A 15,961-nucleotide genomic window follows, 5' to 3' on the forward strand; every position below is an offset into this window, starting at 1 on the left:
TACAGGAGGAGGAGACATGCTCCCCTCTAAACCCTACAGGAGGAGGAGACATGCTCCCCTCTAAACCCTACATGAGGAGGAGACATGCTCCCCTCTAAACCCTACAGGAGGAGGAGACATGCTCCCCTCTAAACCCTACATGAGGAGGAGACATGCTCCCCTCTAAACCCTACAGGAGGAGGAGACATGCTCCCCTCTAAACCCTACAGGAGGAGGAGACATGCTCCCCTCTAAACCCTACAGGAGGAGGAGACATGCTCCCCTCTAAACCCTACAGGAGGAGGAGACATGCTCCCCTCTAAACCCTACAGGAGGAGGAGACATGCTCCCCTCTAAACCCTACAGGAGGAGGAGACATGCTCCCCTCTAAACCCTACATGAGGAGGAGACATGCTCCCCTCTAAACCCTACAGGAGGAGGAGACATGCTCCCCTCTAAACCCTACATGAGGAGGAGACATGCTCCCCTCTAAACCCTACATGAGGAGGAGACATGCTCCCCTCTAAACCCTACAGGAGGAGGAGAAGGGGAGGAGGAGGAGGTGCTGGGGTGAGGTTGTGCTCTTCCTGAGTGTGAGTGTGTGTTCCCAGGGCCTTCACTAAGAGGCAGCAGCAGCTGACAGCCATGAAGGTGATCCAGAGGAACTGTGCTGCCTACCTCAAACTGAGGAACTGGCAGTGGTGGAGGCTGTTCACCAAGGTACACTCTCTCACACACACACACACACACACACCCTGAGACACACCCAGTCCCTGAGTTAACCCCCCCCCTCCCCCCCAGGTGAAGCCCCTGCTGCAGGTGAGCAGGCAGGAGGAGGAGATGCAGGCCAAGGACGAGGAGCTGATGAAGGTGAAGGAGAAACAGATGTATGTGGAGGAGCAGATGCAGGAGATGCAGAACAAGCAGCAGCAGGTGAGCCTCCTGATACACCACCTGCCCTGATACACCACCTGCCCTGATACACCACCTGCCCTGATACACCACCAGCCCTGATACACCACCCCCGCCCTGATACACCACCTGCCCTGATACACCACCCCCCCCCCCCCCTTATTCTCCCCCCGCCCCCCCAGCTGAGCGTGGAGAAGCAGGCGCTACAGGAGCAGCTGCAGGCGGAGACGGAGCTGTGTGCAGAGGCGGAGGAGATGAGGGCGCGGCTGGCTGCTAAGAAGCAGGAGCTGGAGGAGATCCTGCACGACCTGGAGGCCCGGGTGGAGGAGGAGGAGGAGCGAGCCACACATCTGCAGGCCGAGAAGAAGAAGATGCAGCAGAACATCACCGTGAGGACGCACACACACACACCACACACCATCATACACAAGGTTTCAGACAGACTCATCTAACAGTGTGTGTGTGTGTGCAGGACCTGGAGCAGCAGCTGGATGAGGAGGAGGCAGCGCGTCAGAGGCTGCAGCTGGAGAAGGTAACCATGGAGGCCAAGATGAAGAAGGTGGAGGAAGACGTCATGGTGCTGGACGACCAGAACAACAAGCTGATGAAGGTGAGGAGAGAGGGGAGGGAGGGAGAGAGGGGGAGGGAGGTTGTCCTGTGGTGTTCTAACCAGGGTTGGGGTGTGGTCGTGTAACCTGTGGTTGTGTCGGTGCTGCTGCAGGAGAAGAAGCTGATGGACGAGAGGATCTCTGAGTTCACCACCAACCTGGCGGAGGAGGAGGAGAAGAGCAAGAGTCTGCAGAAGTTAAAGAACAAACACGAGGCCATGATCACCGACCTGGAGGACCGTCTGCGGAGGGAGGAGAAGCAGCGACAGGAACTGGAGAAGAACCGGCGCAAGCTGGAGGGAGACTCCACCGAGCTGACCGACCAGATCTCAGAGCTGCAGGCCCAGATAGCAGAGCTACGCGCCCAGCTGGCCAAGAAGGAGGAGGAGCTGCAGGCTGCGCTCGCCAGGTGAGCTAGTGTGTGGCAGTGTGTGAGAGAGAGCTGCTGTGGGTTGGGACATCAACTCACCCGCTTCCCTCCCTCTCTTAGGATGGAGGAGGAGGCAGCCCAGAAGAACCTGGCCCAGAAGAAGATCCGGGAGCTGGAGGCTCAGCTGTCAGAGCTGCAGGAGGATCTGGAGCTGGAGCGGGCGGCACGCTCCAAGGCTGAGAAACACCGCAGGGACCTGGGGGAGGAGCTGGAGGCCCTGAAGACTGAGCTGGAGGACACTCTGGACTCCACCGCCGCTCAGCAGGAGCTCAGGTGGGTGCACACACACTCACACACACACCTGTGTATATATATATCCCACACACACACACAGGTCTAACAGCTGAGTGACCCCCCCCTCCCCCCCCCAAGGACCAAGAGGGAAACAGAGGTGACCCAGCTGAAGAAGGCGCTGGAAGATGAGGTCAGACTTCATGAGCAGCAGGTCCAGGAGATGAGACAGAAGCATGGCCAGGCCTTCGACGAGCTCAACGAGCAGCTGGAGCAGGCCAAGAGGGTACACACACACACACACACATCAACACACACACCAGCATTAACACACATACGTGTGCAAATGCACATACATACACATGAACACACACATCCTTTTAAACCCCCCCCCCCCCCACAGAACAAGGTGTCTGTGGATAAGACGAAGCAGGCCCTGGAGAGCGAGCGGAACGAGCTGGCCATCGAGATGCAGAGCCTGCTCCAGGGGAAGGGCGACTCCGAGCAGCGCAGGAAGAAGGCAGAGTCCCAGGTCACTGAGCTGCAGGTTAAACATGCGGAGAGCGACAGGCAGCGGGCAGAGCTGGCCGACAGAGTCGCCAAGATGCAGGTACACACCTGGTCACTCACCTGGTCCATACTACGATTACACACCTGGTACAACAACTCTGCTACATACCTGATCATTGTGAAGCTCTGAGCTGTGATTGGCTGTGTCTGATGTGTGTGCGGCGGGGCTGTGTTGTGATAGGCTGAGCTGGAGAACGTGAACGGGCTTCTGAGCGAGGTGGAGGGCAAGTCCATCAAGGCCAGCAAGGACTGCTCTACTGTCGAGTCCCAGCTCCAGGACGTCCAGGTACACACACACACACACACACAGGAGAAACAAGAATGTGAAATATACATGTGAAGGGGTTTACAGTAGGATATCCCCCCCCCCCCCCCCCAGGAGCTGCTGGGGGAGGAGACGCGGCAGAAGCTGTCCCTGGGGACCCGCCTGCGGCAGCTGGAGGAGGAGCAGGGCGTGCTGAGGGAGCAGATGGAGGAGGAGGAAGAGGCCAAGAGGAACGTGGAGAGACAGCTGCTGACCGTACAGGCTCAGGTACCACACGCTGTATAGACACTGTATAGACACTGTACACACACACACTGTACACACACTGTACACAGTCCTACGTACAACGCACATGCACACACCAGCCCCGCCTCTCAAATGTGTTTGATTGACGTACCTCCTCATCCAATAGCTGGTTGACATGAAGAAGAAGGCAGAGCTGGAGGCGGGATGTCTGGAGAGTGCGGAGGAGGGCAGGAAGCGTGTGCAGAGAGACCTGGAGGGCGTGGCCCAGCGCCTGGAGGAGAGGAACGCAGCCTTTGAGAAGCTGGACAAGACCAAGACCCGCCTCCAGCAGGAACTGGACGATCTGCTGGTGGACCAGGACCATCTGAGACAGATCGTGTCCAACCTGGAGAAGAAGCAGAAGAAGTTTGATCAGGTGAGGGGAGGAGGAGGGAGGAGGGAGGAAACGAGGGAAGGATGAAAGATGACTGATTATCTCCAACCTGTTGAAGAAGTCTGACCTCCTCTCCTTCCTCCACCCTCCTCCACCCTCCCTCCTCCTCTCCTCCTCCCTCCTCCCCTCCAGATGCTGGCGGAGGAGAAGAGCGTGTCGGCGCGCTATGCGGAGGAGCGTGACCGTGCGGAGGCAGAGGCGAGGGAGAAGGACACCCGGGCACTGGCCCTGGCCCGCCAGCTGGACAGCCTGATGGAGGTGAAGGAGGAGCTGGACCGCTCCAACAAGCTGCTCCGGGCAGAAATGGAGGACCTGGTCTCCTCCAAGGATGACGTGGGCAAGAACGTAAGTGATGTGTGTGTGTATCTGGTCTGGTCTAACTATGCTTGTGGGGACCAATGTCCTACCAAGTATAGTTAAACATGAAAACAATGATCCTGTGGGGCCCTTTCAGCATAAATAATGCTTTTGTCAGCGTGTTTTAGGGTTAAGAATTACATTAAGACTTAGGGTTAGGGGTGAGAGAACATGATGTTGAATGGAAGTGAATGATCGGGTTCCAATGGGATAGAAAAAAACCTGTGTGTGACCCTTCCAGGTCCACGAGCTGGAGAAGTCGAAGCGGGGCATGGAGCAGCAGCTGGAGGAGATGAGGGTGCAGCTGGAGGAGCTGGAGGACGAGCTGCAGGCCACGGAGGACGCCAAGCTGCGCCTGGAGGTCAACATGCAGGCCATGAAGGCCCAGTACGACCGCGACCTGGCCGGACGCGACGAGATGGGGGAGGAGAAGAAGAGACAGCTGGTCAAACAGGTACGGGCTCTGCTAGCTGTTAGGGATCAGTCCTGCTAGCTGTTAGGGATCAGTCCTGCTAGCTGTTAGGGATCAGTCCTGCTAGCTGTTAGGGATCAGTCCTGCTAGCTGTTAGGGTTCAGTCCTGCTAGCTGTTAGGGTTCAGTCCTGCTAGCTTTTAGGGTTCAGTCCTGCTAGCTGTTAGGGTTCAGTCCTGCTAGCTGTTAGGGATCAGTCCTGCTAGCTGTTAGGGATCAGTCCTGCTAGCTGTTAGGGATCAGTCCTGCTTGCTGTTAGGGATCAGTCCTGCTAGCTGTTAGGGATCAGTCCTGCTAGCTGTTAGGGTTCAGTCCTGCTAGCTGTTAGGGATCAGTCCTGCTAGCTGTTAGGGTTCAGTCCTGCTAGCTGTTAGGGATCAGTCCTGCTAGCTGTTAGGGTTCAGTCCTGCTAGCTGTTAGGGTTCAGTCCTGTTTGCTGTTAGGGATCAGTCCTGCTAGCTGTTAGGGTTCAGTCCTGCTTGCTGTTAGGGATCAGTCCTGCTAGCTGACCTGCTAGCTACATCAACTCCCATGTTCTCCTGGGCTCAATACAAACTGACACCTATTGGTTATTTAGTGTTGCATTACGGTCTGTAGTTTTTCCAGTGAGAGCCTGGGAGTCTGCTCCTCATGGTGTGTGTGTGTGTGTCAGGTGCGGGAGATGGAGATGGAGCTGGAGGACGAAAGGAAGCAGCGGTCGGTTGCCATGGCGGCGCGTAAGAAGCTGGAGCTGGACCTGAAGGAGCTGGAGGCGGCCATAGACATGGCTAACAAGGGCAGAGACGAGGCCCTGAAACAGCTGAAGAAGCTGCAGGTACCTCTACTGACGCTCTACTGACGCTCCGCTGATGCTCCTCTGATGCTCTACTGTCCCTACTGTGTTCAGCCTCACTAACATGTCTTCCTGTCCCCCTTCCCCCAGGCCCAGATGAAGGAGCTCCTGAGAGAGCTGGAGGACACCAGGCAGTCCCGTGACGAGATTCTGGCCCAGGCCAAAGAGAACGAGAAGAAGATTAAGAGTATGGAGGCAGACATGATCCAGATGCAAGAGGTCTGTCTCTCTCTACCTCTCTACCTCTCCATCCCCCTCTATCCCTGTCTACCTTCACTTGTCTCTCTATCCATCCATAGAGAGACATTGTTGACCATCAACTATAATCAAGCTCACTTCAGTCTTCTCTCCAACTTGTGCGTGCGTGTGTGTAGGAGCTGGCAGCAGCAGAGCGTGTCAAGAGACAGGCGCAGCAGGAGAGAGACGAGCTGCAGGATGAGATCAACAACCAGGCCAGCAAGAAGTACGACGCCTCCGTCACCTCCTCCTGTCCTGTCTCCTCTAACTCCTCCACCTCCTCCTGTCCTGTCTCCTCTAACTCCTCCATCACCTCCTCCTGTCCTGTCTCCTCCATCACCTCCTCCTGTCCTGTCTCCTCCACCTCCCTCCATCTCCTCCTGTCCTGTCTCCTCCACCTCCCTCCATCTCCTCCACCTCCTCCTGTCCTGTCTCCTCCATCACCTCCCTCCTCCTGTCCTGTCTCCTCCACCTCCCTCCATCACCTCCTCCTGTGACTCCACTCCCTGCTTCCACATCCTCCTCCGCGTTCCTCTCGATTCTCTTCTTAAACAACATCATCCGTCAGCATGCTGCAGATAGTTAACGTGCTGTCGTCCCCCCAGCTCTCTGATCGCGGAAGAGAAGAGGAGGCTGGAGGCTCGTATCGCCCAGCTGGAGGAGGAGCTGGAGGAGGAGCAGTGCAACACTGAGCTGGTCAACGATAGGCTGAAGAGAGCCATGCTGCAGGTACGTCAGCCTATCAGAGGGAGCGGAGGCTACTGGGAGGAAAAAAGAGAATAGGTGGCCCAGAATGTTGCGTGGCATGTAGAAACTGAGTCTCTCCCCCCCAGACTGACCAGATGAACGTGGAGCTGACGGCAGAGCGCAGTACCTCCCAGCGCCTGGAGGGGGCACGCTCCCAGCTGGAGCGGCAGAACAAGGAGCTGAAGCTGAAGCTGGGGGAGCTGGAGGGCACCATCAAGAGCAAGTACAAGGCCTCTATCTCCGCCCTGGAGGCCAAGATCGCCCAGCTGGAGGAGCAGCTGGACATGGAGACCAAGTAAGACCCTCCGTCTGTCTGTCTGTCTGCCTTAGTCTGTGTGTGTCTTTCTCTTTCTGACCTCTATGTGTGTGTGTCTGATCTGTGTGTGTGTGTCTGACCTGTGTGTGTGTGTGTGTGTAGGGAGAGGCAGCAGGCCTCCAAGCTGGTGCGCCGTACAGAGAAGAAGCTGAAGGAGGTGATCCTGCAGGTGGACGACGAGAGACGCAACACCGAACAGTACAAGGACCAGGTGTGTGTGTGTGTGTGTACAAGGCCCTGGTGTGTGTGTGTGTGTGTGTGTGTGCGTGTGTGTGCTCCCCTGACTCCTGTGTGTGTGTGTCCAGTCAGACAAGCTGAACTCGCGTATGAAGCAGCTTAAGAGGCAGCTAGAGGAGGCTGAGGAGGAGGCTCAGAGAGCCAACGCCAACCGCAGGAAGCTGCAGCGGGAGCTGGAGGACGCCACCGAGTCTGCCGACGCCATGAACCGAGAAGTCAGCACCCTGAAGAGCAAGCTCAGGTACGCTCCACCCTGCTGCTCCACCCTGCTGCCCCACCCTGCTGCCCCACCCTGCTGCCCCACCCTGCTGCCCCACCCTGCTGCTCCACCCTGCTGCTCCACCCTGCTGCTCCACCCTGCTGCTCTGCTCTACTGTAGTCTAATAAACTGCCTAATTTGTATGTGCTATTCTACTATACTGTACTCTAATCTACTGGCTATGGTTTTCTCCTGGTGTGTGTGTGCAGGCGTGGGGACCTCCCCTTCACCATGCGCCGCATCGTGAGCCGTGCAGGCATCGACAGCGATGAGGAGAGCGAGCCCAAGAGCGACACTCCCGAGCCCAAGCCTGAGTGATCGCAGCCTGCCCCTGCTGGCCGGAGGACCAACTACAGCAGGACCACGCTTCCACACACACGCTACCACATTCTCACACATACACTCTACACTTGCGGAGGGACTTAAACATCATATTACTGTATCAATAAGAGAGATAACAGGCTGTACAGCATCTCCACCCTCATGAATACATGGACAATCTACACACTAGTTGGTACCACTTAAAACATGCAGACAATCAACTTGTTGACATACATGCCACATACTCATATATACATACATATATATATATATATATATATATATATATACAAATGTATACTACTACTCATGGGCCAAACCTTTTCATGCTTTCATCTTCATTCTCTGGGAAAAAAAAGAAAAATGAATGATATTTTAGTAAGGAAACATTCCAATGATAGCCCTGTTTTAAGCGTCTATTTTTCTAACTAAAGGAAGACAGGAAGGAAGTAGACATGAATGAAGAAAAAATTACTGGATGGGACCAAAGTAATATCGTAATCTAAAGATTTGTATTTTATTCTGAAGTTTTTATAATGATTAAGTGTTGATGATGGACTCTTATTGTGGCGCTGCCTGGGGCTCCCTGCCAGAGGTCCTGCTCCCTGTGCCTTCCCTGAGACTCCCTAAGACCCTCACCTCACAAGCAGTACACATGCACACAGTCAGGCAGGTGGATTGAAGGTTCATTCTGGTTCTGAAGTGTATTATTGTTGTACTGAGATGTTGACACATGCCATGGACCACTGCACACACACAATTCTGAAGTGATTACACACACACAAACACACAATTCTGAAGTGATTACACACACACAATTCTGAAGTGATTACACACACACACACACAATTCTGAAGTGATTGCACACACACACACACAATTCTGAAGTGATTGCACACACACACACACGATGCCAAAACTTCCGAAGGCCTTCCTCAGCTGTTAAAGGGTGCGGCTGGTCAGGGTTGGGGTTAGGGTTAGGGTTAGGGGCTGTTATTTGCTTGTTTTCTGGATTCATGTTTGGATCTGTTATTGTGGTTGTTCATGTCTGCACAAGGCACTGCTGAGAGGAGCTGGTGCCATTTCAACACACACTGTTAACTCAACACACACTGTTAACTCAACACACACTCGACTCAGCACAGCTGGGAGGTAGAGGAAGTGTTGCTACTAAACTTCCTCCCTCCTGACAGGCTCCATGTACGTCAGGCTGTAGGAGAGAGGGAGACACTGCAGACTAGGTGTGTGTGCGTGTGTGTGCGCGAGCCCTCTACAGACTGTGCTGCTGCATGTGTTGGAGAATGTTGTTCATCATAGATTAATAGAAGAAGGATCTCGCCACCTCTGTCCACCTGTCTTTATCTCTTTCTTTCTCGCACTTGGAAGTAAAACTGAAAAAAAGAAAAGACAAAGAAAAAAATCTTTACATTTTGTACTGTTTCTTTTCTCGTCTGGAAAGTGACATCTTGAGAGATGTTGTGAAATGTTGGAATTATTGCAATAAAAGATGCTTTCTAAACTGCTACCCAGAGAGTTTCATGACCCTGTGTTCAGGACTCCACCTCCCACTGTCCTCTCCCCTCTGTTCTACGTGATGATCACAGTACCAGACATCATCACCATCACCAGCATCACTGGGTTGCTTTATAAATGGCCAGACTCTAACATACAGGGGGAACCACTCTCCTTGGGCCTCCAGGGAAATCTGTTCCCCCCTGTGTTCTCAGTGGAAGAGACTGGTGTATAGATTAAATGTATACACATTATGATCACTGTAAAATAATAAAAGATGAGTATCCTAAAATTATAACACCAACTTGCCAACTTATCGTACAGTACCTTAGTTTATTTGTGCCTGCAACAAAACATAAAATGACACACGCACAATAGTAAAATTTATAATAATAAACTAAAATATAAATAGCTGAACAAGACCATGCTCACGAAGAACTAGGCATTTTTAATCCAAACTGGGATACTTTAGTACTGTAAATAGTGCCACTACTGTAGGCTACACTAGACGGATTAGCACTAGCTGTTACAGACTCTGAAAACAAGGACTGACTAATGATTGAGCAATACAATTTACTATAAAGCAACTTCTATCATCCCTGCACAGCTCTCCTCCCGCACTCACTGTTGAGACAGTTGGGCCACCAGAGGGCGCTGTTGAGAAAATTGTCCCGGCCACATCCCTCTAGCGAACGGACCGCCATATTAACGGGTCGAGTCTGAACCGGTTTTCCTCCGGTCTAAAACCAGCTGGGCAAGAAAGAGGGCAACTTCCATCTTAACAACTGTGCACTTAAATGTTACAGCCTACTTCATAGTTTGTACAAGATAAGCATGTGCACGCGTGAGACAGGCAGACTCTGATCGTGTTGTCAGTGTGTCTCCTCGGCACATCTCCTCATGGTGACAGTTAAAATACAACACTATGCGACATGTCTGACGGTACAACACTATGCGACATGTCTGACGGTACAACACTATGCACCATGTCTGACGGTTGATAATGACCGTTGTTGTGATGATCAGATCAAGGCTGTCCATCACCACTGGATCCAGATAGACAGGTGTGTCTAGGAGGCTGTACAACTTAGTCAGGAGGATTTCCACAATCATTTAACAGATGGGCCTAAAATAGGCTCTAATGTCATGGCTGCACTATAATAAACTCCAGCGCTTTGCCCTGCGCTGCAATCGACGTCCAGAGCGAATATTCTCTGAATACTCCATCACAAGACGACAGGGATCCAGGCGGCTAACCAACAGCACGTGGCTGATTAGAGAGTGACTGTAGGAGCCATGATGGGTGGTGCCGTTCCTTGTGATTCACAAGTTGTGAACATCACAGATCATTCAGATTCTGCTTTCTAGTCCTTGTCTCCTTTCTTCCGGCTGCTGTCCAGCACTGAGGAGGGGGGCGGGGCCGCGGTGTTATCTGGAAAACCGGCTCGTTCAAGTTTTCTCTGACTAACATCTAGTTGTCCCAATATGCAACTTCAAAGGAGGATAGGACTCGAGCTGGAAGGGTTGAAGCAATAGCAGGCACCAAGTGAGTGATAATCCTGCACTGTAATTTCTTACAATTGTAGCCTTTCGCCAAATTGTTAACTTAGACCACGTTGATATGTCAGTGAGTGTCGTTTCATCATCACCGCAAGAAACACTGTTATCACCTTTTCGGGGCCGGACGTGCAACTTGTTAAATTGAATAAACGGTAATTCGGTGAAGTTTGTCTCACTTACTGGAGCAACAGTTCATCAGCTTGGATCTCGTGAGATCACGAAAGCCTTAACCCGTGTTCATCATTAGTGGTGACCAGTCACGAGGAAATTTCACGAGCCTGCACCACCGTGTTATAAACCAGGTGAGTAGCCTTCACTAAAATACACCAAACAGTTCATGTAGGACGAATCTTTCCATTATGCCAGTGTAGTCCAGCCGTCACCTCATATTCTGGCCGCCGATAAAGACGAGTGGAGACTCAGACAGATGTTACGTGTGCGTATCTCTCTGTGTCTCTCTGTGTGTGTGTGTGTGTGTGTGTGTGTGTGTCTCTCTGTGTGTGTGTATAAGTAGGCTGTGCTTTCTGTAATTCCACCGTTGCTTTGGGAAAATGAACATTTGTTATTTCATGCTCATACATTTAGTAGACGCTCGACTTACAGTAAGTATAGGGACATCCTCCCTGAGGCAAGTAGGGTGAAGTGCCTTGTGGGGTCACAGTGTTTCTGTGTCTGCAGTCTAACATGGTGGACAGCAGACAGCAACACAAGGATCTAGGCTCGTCCTCTGGTGATACTATAGTGTTCGCTTCATTTATCTGGAAGGTGGGTGTAGCTCAGTGCTAGTTTACTGTAACTGCAGATTAAGAGGTCGCAGGTTCAATTACCCCTGTGGTTCACTTTGTATAAAGGCATCTGCTAAATGAATACACTATTACTCTGAGTTCTGTATACACTGTAATCTGACTGTAGTCCCCCCTCCTCTCTCCCCCTCCTCTGTGAAAAGGTCAAGTGACCAGCTGCATGGTCCTCATCAGTCAAACTAGACACAGACGTTTACTCGTCAACCAATCAGAGGTGAAGATACAGAATGTTCTGGATATACAGACTGAAGGATAGAGAGAGGGAGGTGGGTTGAGGGCAGGAGAGAGAGAGACAGAGAGAGAAGAAGAGAGAGAGAGGAGGGTTGAGGGATGGAGAGACAGAAAGGGAGAGAGAGAGAGAGAGAGAGAGAGAGAGAGAGAGAGAGAGAAAGAAAGAAAGGGGGGGTTGAGGGATGGAGAGAGAGAGTCTACCTGTGTGTGTTTTGTTATCTGTGGTTAGAAAGAGAATTTCTCTTTTTCTTCCACTCTCCTCTCCGTACCTCGAACTGTCACTCATCTTATCTCTCCTTTCCAGGAATATTCTGGGAACCCCTACAAGTAAACAGCTTCTAAAGGACTGCACTCTGTAAACAGCTTCTAAAGGACTGCACTCTATAAACAGCTTCTAAAGGACTGCACTCCGTAAACAGCTTCTAACGGACTGCAAAAGGACAGTGGTTGAGAACAGTGCTGAACACAAAGGAGGAGGAGGAGAAGAGAGACAATATTTCCTCTCAGGAGAATGGAGCTGTCTCTGGTGAGTACCTCTACTACTCTCTCTCTTTCTCTCTCTGTCTCTCTCTCTCGCTCTCTCTCTCTCTCTCTCTCTCTCTCTCTCTCTCTCTCTCTCTCTCTCTCTCTCTCTGCCCCCCTCTATCCCCCTTTCTACCCTTCTAAGTATCTGACTGTCATGTTGTTGTTGTGAGTAGAACCCAAGTGGTTCTGGAAACTTCAGTTTGTTGCCTAGGCAATGGGCCAGCTCTTATTGTCCAGCCCTGCTTCCTCCCCCCCCCCTCCCCAGGTTCACCCAGCCCTGAAGGCCTTCATGTGTGGGTCTCTGAGTGGCACCTGCTCCACCTTGCTGTTCCAGCCTCTAGACCTGCTGAAGACACGCCTGCAGACCCACCCTGGGTACACACACACACACGTTACATACACACCACACACACACACACATACACATACCCACACACACTAACACACACTCTCCCATCTTTCCCCCTTAGGTCTGCCAGGGTTGGCATGGTGACGGTGTTGCTGACTGTAGTAAGAACTGAGAAGCTGCTGGGGCTGTGGAAGGGAGTATCACCTGTGAGGACACACACACACACACACACACACACACACACACACACACACACTGGGGCTATGGAAGGGTGTATCACTTGTGAGGACACACACACACACACACACACACACACTGGGGCTATGGAAGCGTGTATCACTTGTGAGGACACACACACTTTACATATATACACACACACTTTACACACTAACGTACCCACAGTCCCTCACCCATGCAAACACCCTCACTCTGACCTCCACTCTCCCCCTAGTCGTGCGTGCGCACCATCCCTGGGGTGGGGGTGTACTTCAGCAGCTACTACTCCCTGAAGCAGCGCTGGCTGGGCCCCCGGCCCCCCGGCCCCCTGGAGGCCCTGCTGCTAGGGGCAGGGGCACGCTGCCTGGCCGGGACCATCACCCTGCCCCTCACCCTGGTCAAGACCCGCTATGAGGTAGGAGGAGCCAGGGGGGAGGAGCAAGGAGGAGGGGGAGGAGCAAGGGGGAGGAGCAAGGGGGAGGGGGAGGGGGAGGAGCAAGGGGGAGGGGGAGGAGCAAGGGGGAGGAGCAAAGGGAAGGAGCAAAGGGGGGGAGAGAGCACTAGGTTTTGGTATTTTGATTGTTGGTTGGAAAGCGGGAGGGAAGTGTGTTACATTTATCCTGTAAATCCGAAAAATGGTCAATCATAATCTGTTTTGCAGTGTGTAATGATTTCAATGTTTGTGTGCTGGCCTGTGTGTGTGTATTTTCTGCAGAGCGGCAGGTATAACTACAGCAGTGTAGCGGGAGCGCTGAGGAGTGTGTGTGTGCTGGAGGGGCCCAGGGCCTTGTTCTCTGGCCTCACAGCCACCCTGCTGAGAGACGCTCCCTTCTCTGGCCTCTACCTGCTGTTCTACACCCAGACCAGGAGGGCCCTGCCTCAGGGTACACACACTGCACACACACACACCATACACACACACACACACCATACACACACCATACACACACACCCAGACCAGGAGGGCCCTGCCTCAGGGTACACACACACTGCACACACACACACTGCACACACACACACCATACACACACACTGCACACACACACACCATACACACACACCCAGACCAGGAGGGCCCTGCCTCAAGGTACACACACACTGCACACACACCATACACACACCATACACACACACCATACACACACACACTGTGCACACCCATTGTCCACACCCCCTGATCCTGTCATGTCTGCCCCATCCAGAGGTGGCGTGCTCCCCCTGTGCCCCCCTGGCGGGGGTCTGCTGTGGGGTGCTGGCGGGGGTCCTGGCCTCCCTGCTCACCCAGCCTGCTGACGTCCTGAAGACGCTGGTCCAGGTCCGGCCACACTCCTCCACCGCCGCCGCCGCACGCCGCCTCTACCTGGTAACCATTGCCGTGGTGACTGGCCACCGGTCAGATACGTCTCCTTGGTGACCTTGTGTCAATCGGACGGGTCTCCTTAGTAACTAGTCATCAGTTAGATAGGTCTCCGTGGTAACTAGCCTTTAGTGACATACATCTTCATGGTAACTACGTCCACAGTGTCGGTATGAATCAAACAATCCTAGTAGGTCAGCACAAGTACATCATGGATGTTATCAGGGTGGGCTGTATAACATGTCCCCCTCCTCCTCCCTCTCCTCTCCCCTGTCCTCCCTCTCTCCTCCCTCTCCTGCTCCCTCTCCTCCTCCTTCTCCTCCCACCTCTCCCTCTCCTCCTCCCTCTCCTCCTTCCTCTTCCCTCTCCTCCTCCCTCTCCTCCTCCTCCTCCCTCTCCTCCTCCCTCTCTCCTCCCTCTCCTCCTCCCTCTCCTCCTCCCTCTCCTCCTCCTCCCTCTCCTCCTTCCTCTCCCCTCTCTCCTCCCTCTCCTCCTCCCTCTCTTCCTCCCTCTCCCTCTCCTCCTTCCTCTCCCTTCTCCTCCTCCCTCTCCTGCTCCCTCTCCTGCTCCCTCTCCTGCTCCCTCTCCTCCTCCCTCTCCTCCTCCCTCTCCTCCTCCCTCTCTTCCTTCCTCTCCCTCTTCTCCTCCCTTTCCTCCTCCCTCTCTTCCTTCCTCTCCTTCTCCTCCTCCATTTCCTCCTCCCTCTCCTCCTTCCTGTCCCTCCCTCTCCTGCTCCCTCTCCTCCTCCTCCCTCTCCTCCTCCAGGAGCAGGGGCTGCCAGGGTTCTTCCGGGGTGGCGTGCCGCGCTGCCTGAGGAGGACCATGATCGCTGCCATGGCCTGGACCGTCTACGAACACATGATGTCACACATGGGCCTGAAGTCCTGAAGAGGAGGGGGGCAGGAGGAGGAGGAGGGGGGGGGACAAGTAGGAGACGTCTGGTTATGGTGACGAGTTCACTGTTATCATGTGACCTACATCATGGGACCTACATCATGGGACCTATAGCTGGCACAGCACTGGGATGTCTAACATGAGCTGTTCATTGACCTGCTGTCATGTTATAGGGGAGAGACAGCACAGTGGATACAGCGTAGGACGGCTCTTGACTACATAGAAAGAGACTGCAGCTTCCAATACTCCCGTGCTGGACGATGCTTTGAAGAAAAGCTTCTGTGAAAAGAAAACATTTTATTATCTATTGTTTTTTTTATCATTATTCATATTGATATAATGTATGCCGTTTGTGTAAGGCAAACATACTTTTTGATGAAAACGAATAAAGTTGATCTAATATATATTATGTTGGAGTCTTGTACCTGTATGACTATGTAAGGAGGATGGGTGACAAACTGAATGGTATTGCAACAAGATAGGGGCCAATCACAGAAGGTTTATTAAACAGCCAGTGTAGAATCACAGAAGGTTTATTAAACAGTCAGTGTAGAATCACAGAAGGTTTATTAAACAGTCAGTGCAGAATCCAAGGTCAGGGTCTAACAGGGAACTACAAACACACGGTCAAGACTGAGGTCAAGGTTCAGGCAAGGATCTGAATACAGGACAAGACTAGACTTCATAAAGCACGGTAACACATGGTTACCCCAGTTACCCTACACCCTTAACAGTAGTTATCTAGATATGTTCCAGTAGTTACACTCACAGGGCTAGATGATCAAACTTATAGAACATTTGACTGGAACTCGAAAGATCCCAGGTTCAAATCCCTCCTGTATGTTGCTTGGGATAGAAGTATCTGGCAAGAGATGCACACTGCATTAACGATGCACTGTGATTGACCTTGATTTACCTGCACTTTACAATTCACTATTGTAGTTGAACTGATGTCTTCATTGCCCTCTGCCTGACAGCTAATATGTGGTTACAACTCTGCGCTGTGTCTGGTAAATACAGACTGTTCCTTTACTCTGATCTTTACTGAGCTACAAACGTATAC

General features: G+C 52.6%; 2 protein-coding genes across 2 annotated transcripts in view; both read left to right on the forward strand.

Annotated features, from left to right (window-relative positions):
• LOC124464537 (myosin-9-like) overlaps positions 1-8,976 on the forward strand; it is a 33,863-nt gene extending 24,887 nt beyond the window's left edge. The window contains 21 exon segments of the mRNA XM_047016425.1: positions 591-699; positions 781-912; positions 1,074-1,280; positions 1,364-1,501; positions 1,613-1,908; positions 1,990-2,202; positions 2,302-2,446; positions 2,564-2,770; positions 2,912-3,016; positions 3,110-3,262; positions 3,408-3,656; positions 3,807-4,019; positions 4,273-4,485; positions 5,155-5,316; positions 5,425-5,553; positions 5,709-5,797; positions 6,177-6,300; positions 6,405-6,613; positions 6,737-6,845; positions 6,940-7,112; positions 7,340-8,976. Of these exon segments, the coding sequence (XP_046872381.1) occupies positions 591-699; positions 781-912; positions 1,074-1,280; positions 1,364-1,501; positions 1,613-1,908; positions 1,990-2,202; positions 2,302-2,446; positions 2,564-2,770; positions 2,912-3,016; positions 3,110-3,262; positions 3,408-3,656; positions 3,807-4,019; positions 4,273-4,485; positions 5,155-5,316; positions 5,425-5,553; positions 5,709-5,797; positions 6,177-6,300; positions 6,405-6,613; positions 6,737-6,845; positions 6,940-7,112; positions 7,340-7,448 (3,484 nt within the window). The 3' untranslated portion in view covers positions 7,449-8,976.
• A 926-nt stretch (positions 8,977-9,902) lies between these two features.
• On the forward strand, positions 9,903-15,252 carry LOC124464538 (mitochondrial glycine transporter B-like). The gene is made up of 9 exons (XM_047016426.1): positions 9,903-10,825; positions 11,470-11,540; positions 11,862-12,083; positions 12,348-12,457; positions 12,553-12,637; positions 12,883-13,062; positions 13,363-13,531; positions 13,850-14,010; positions 14,770-15,252. Exons 3-9 carry the CDS (start codon positions 12,069-12,071, stop codon positions 14,890-14,892), a joined length of 843 nt encoding a protein of 280 aa, XP_046872382.1. The 5' UTR covers positions 9,903-10,825; positions 11,470-11,540; positions 11,862-12,068; the 3' UTR covers positions 14,893-15,252.
• Positions 15,253-15,961: the final 709 nt, after the last annotated feature.

Source organism: Hypomesus transpacificus, unplaced genomic scaffold, assembly GCF_021917145.1.
Source record: "Hypomesus transpacificus isolate Combined female unplaced genomic scaffold, fHypTra1 scaffold_369, whole genome shotgun sequence".
In the NCBI taxonomy this organism is placed as follows: domain Eukaryota; kingdom Metazoa; phylum Chordata; class Actinopteri; order Osmeriformes; family Osmeridae; genus Hypomesus; species Hypomesus transpacificus.

Excerpts from the sequence above, each read along its gene's own strand:
- LOC124464538 (XM_047016426.1), top strand. Across the intron at positions 12,458-12,552 it reads CGCCTGCAGACCCACCCTGG|GTCTGCCAGGGTTGGCATGG; the intron begins GTACACACACAC and ends TTTCCCCCTTAG. Across the intron at positions 13,532-13,849 it reads CAGGAGGGCCCTGCCTCAGG|AGGTGGCGTGCTCCCCCTGT; the intron begins GTACACACACTG and ends TGCCCCATCCAG.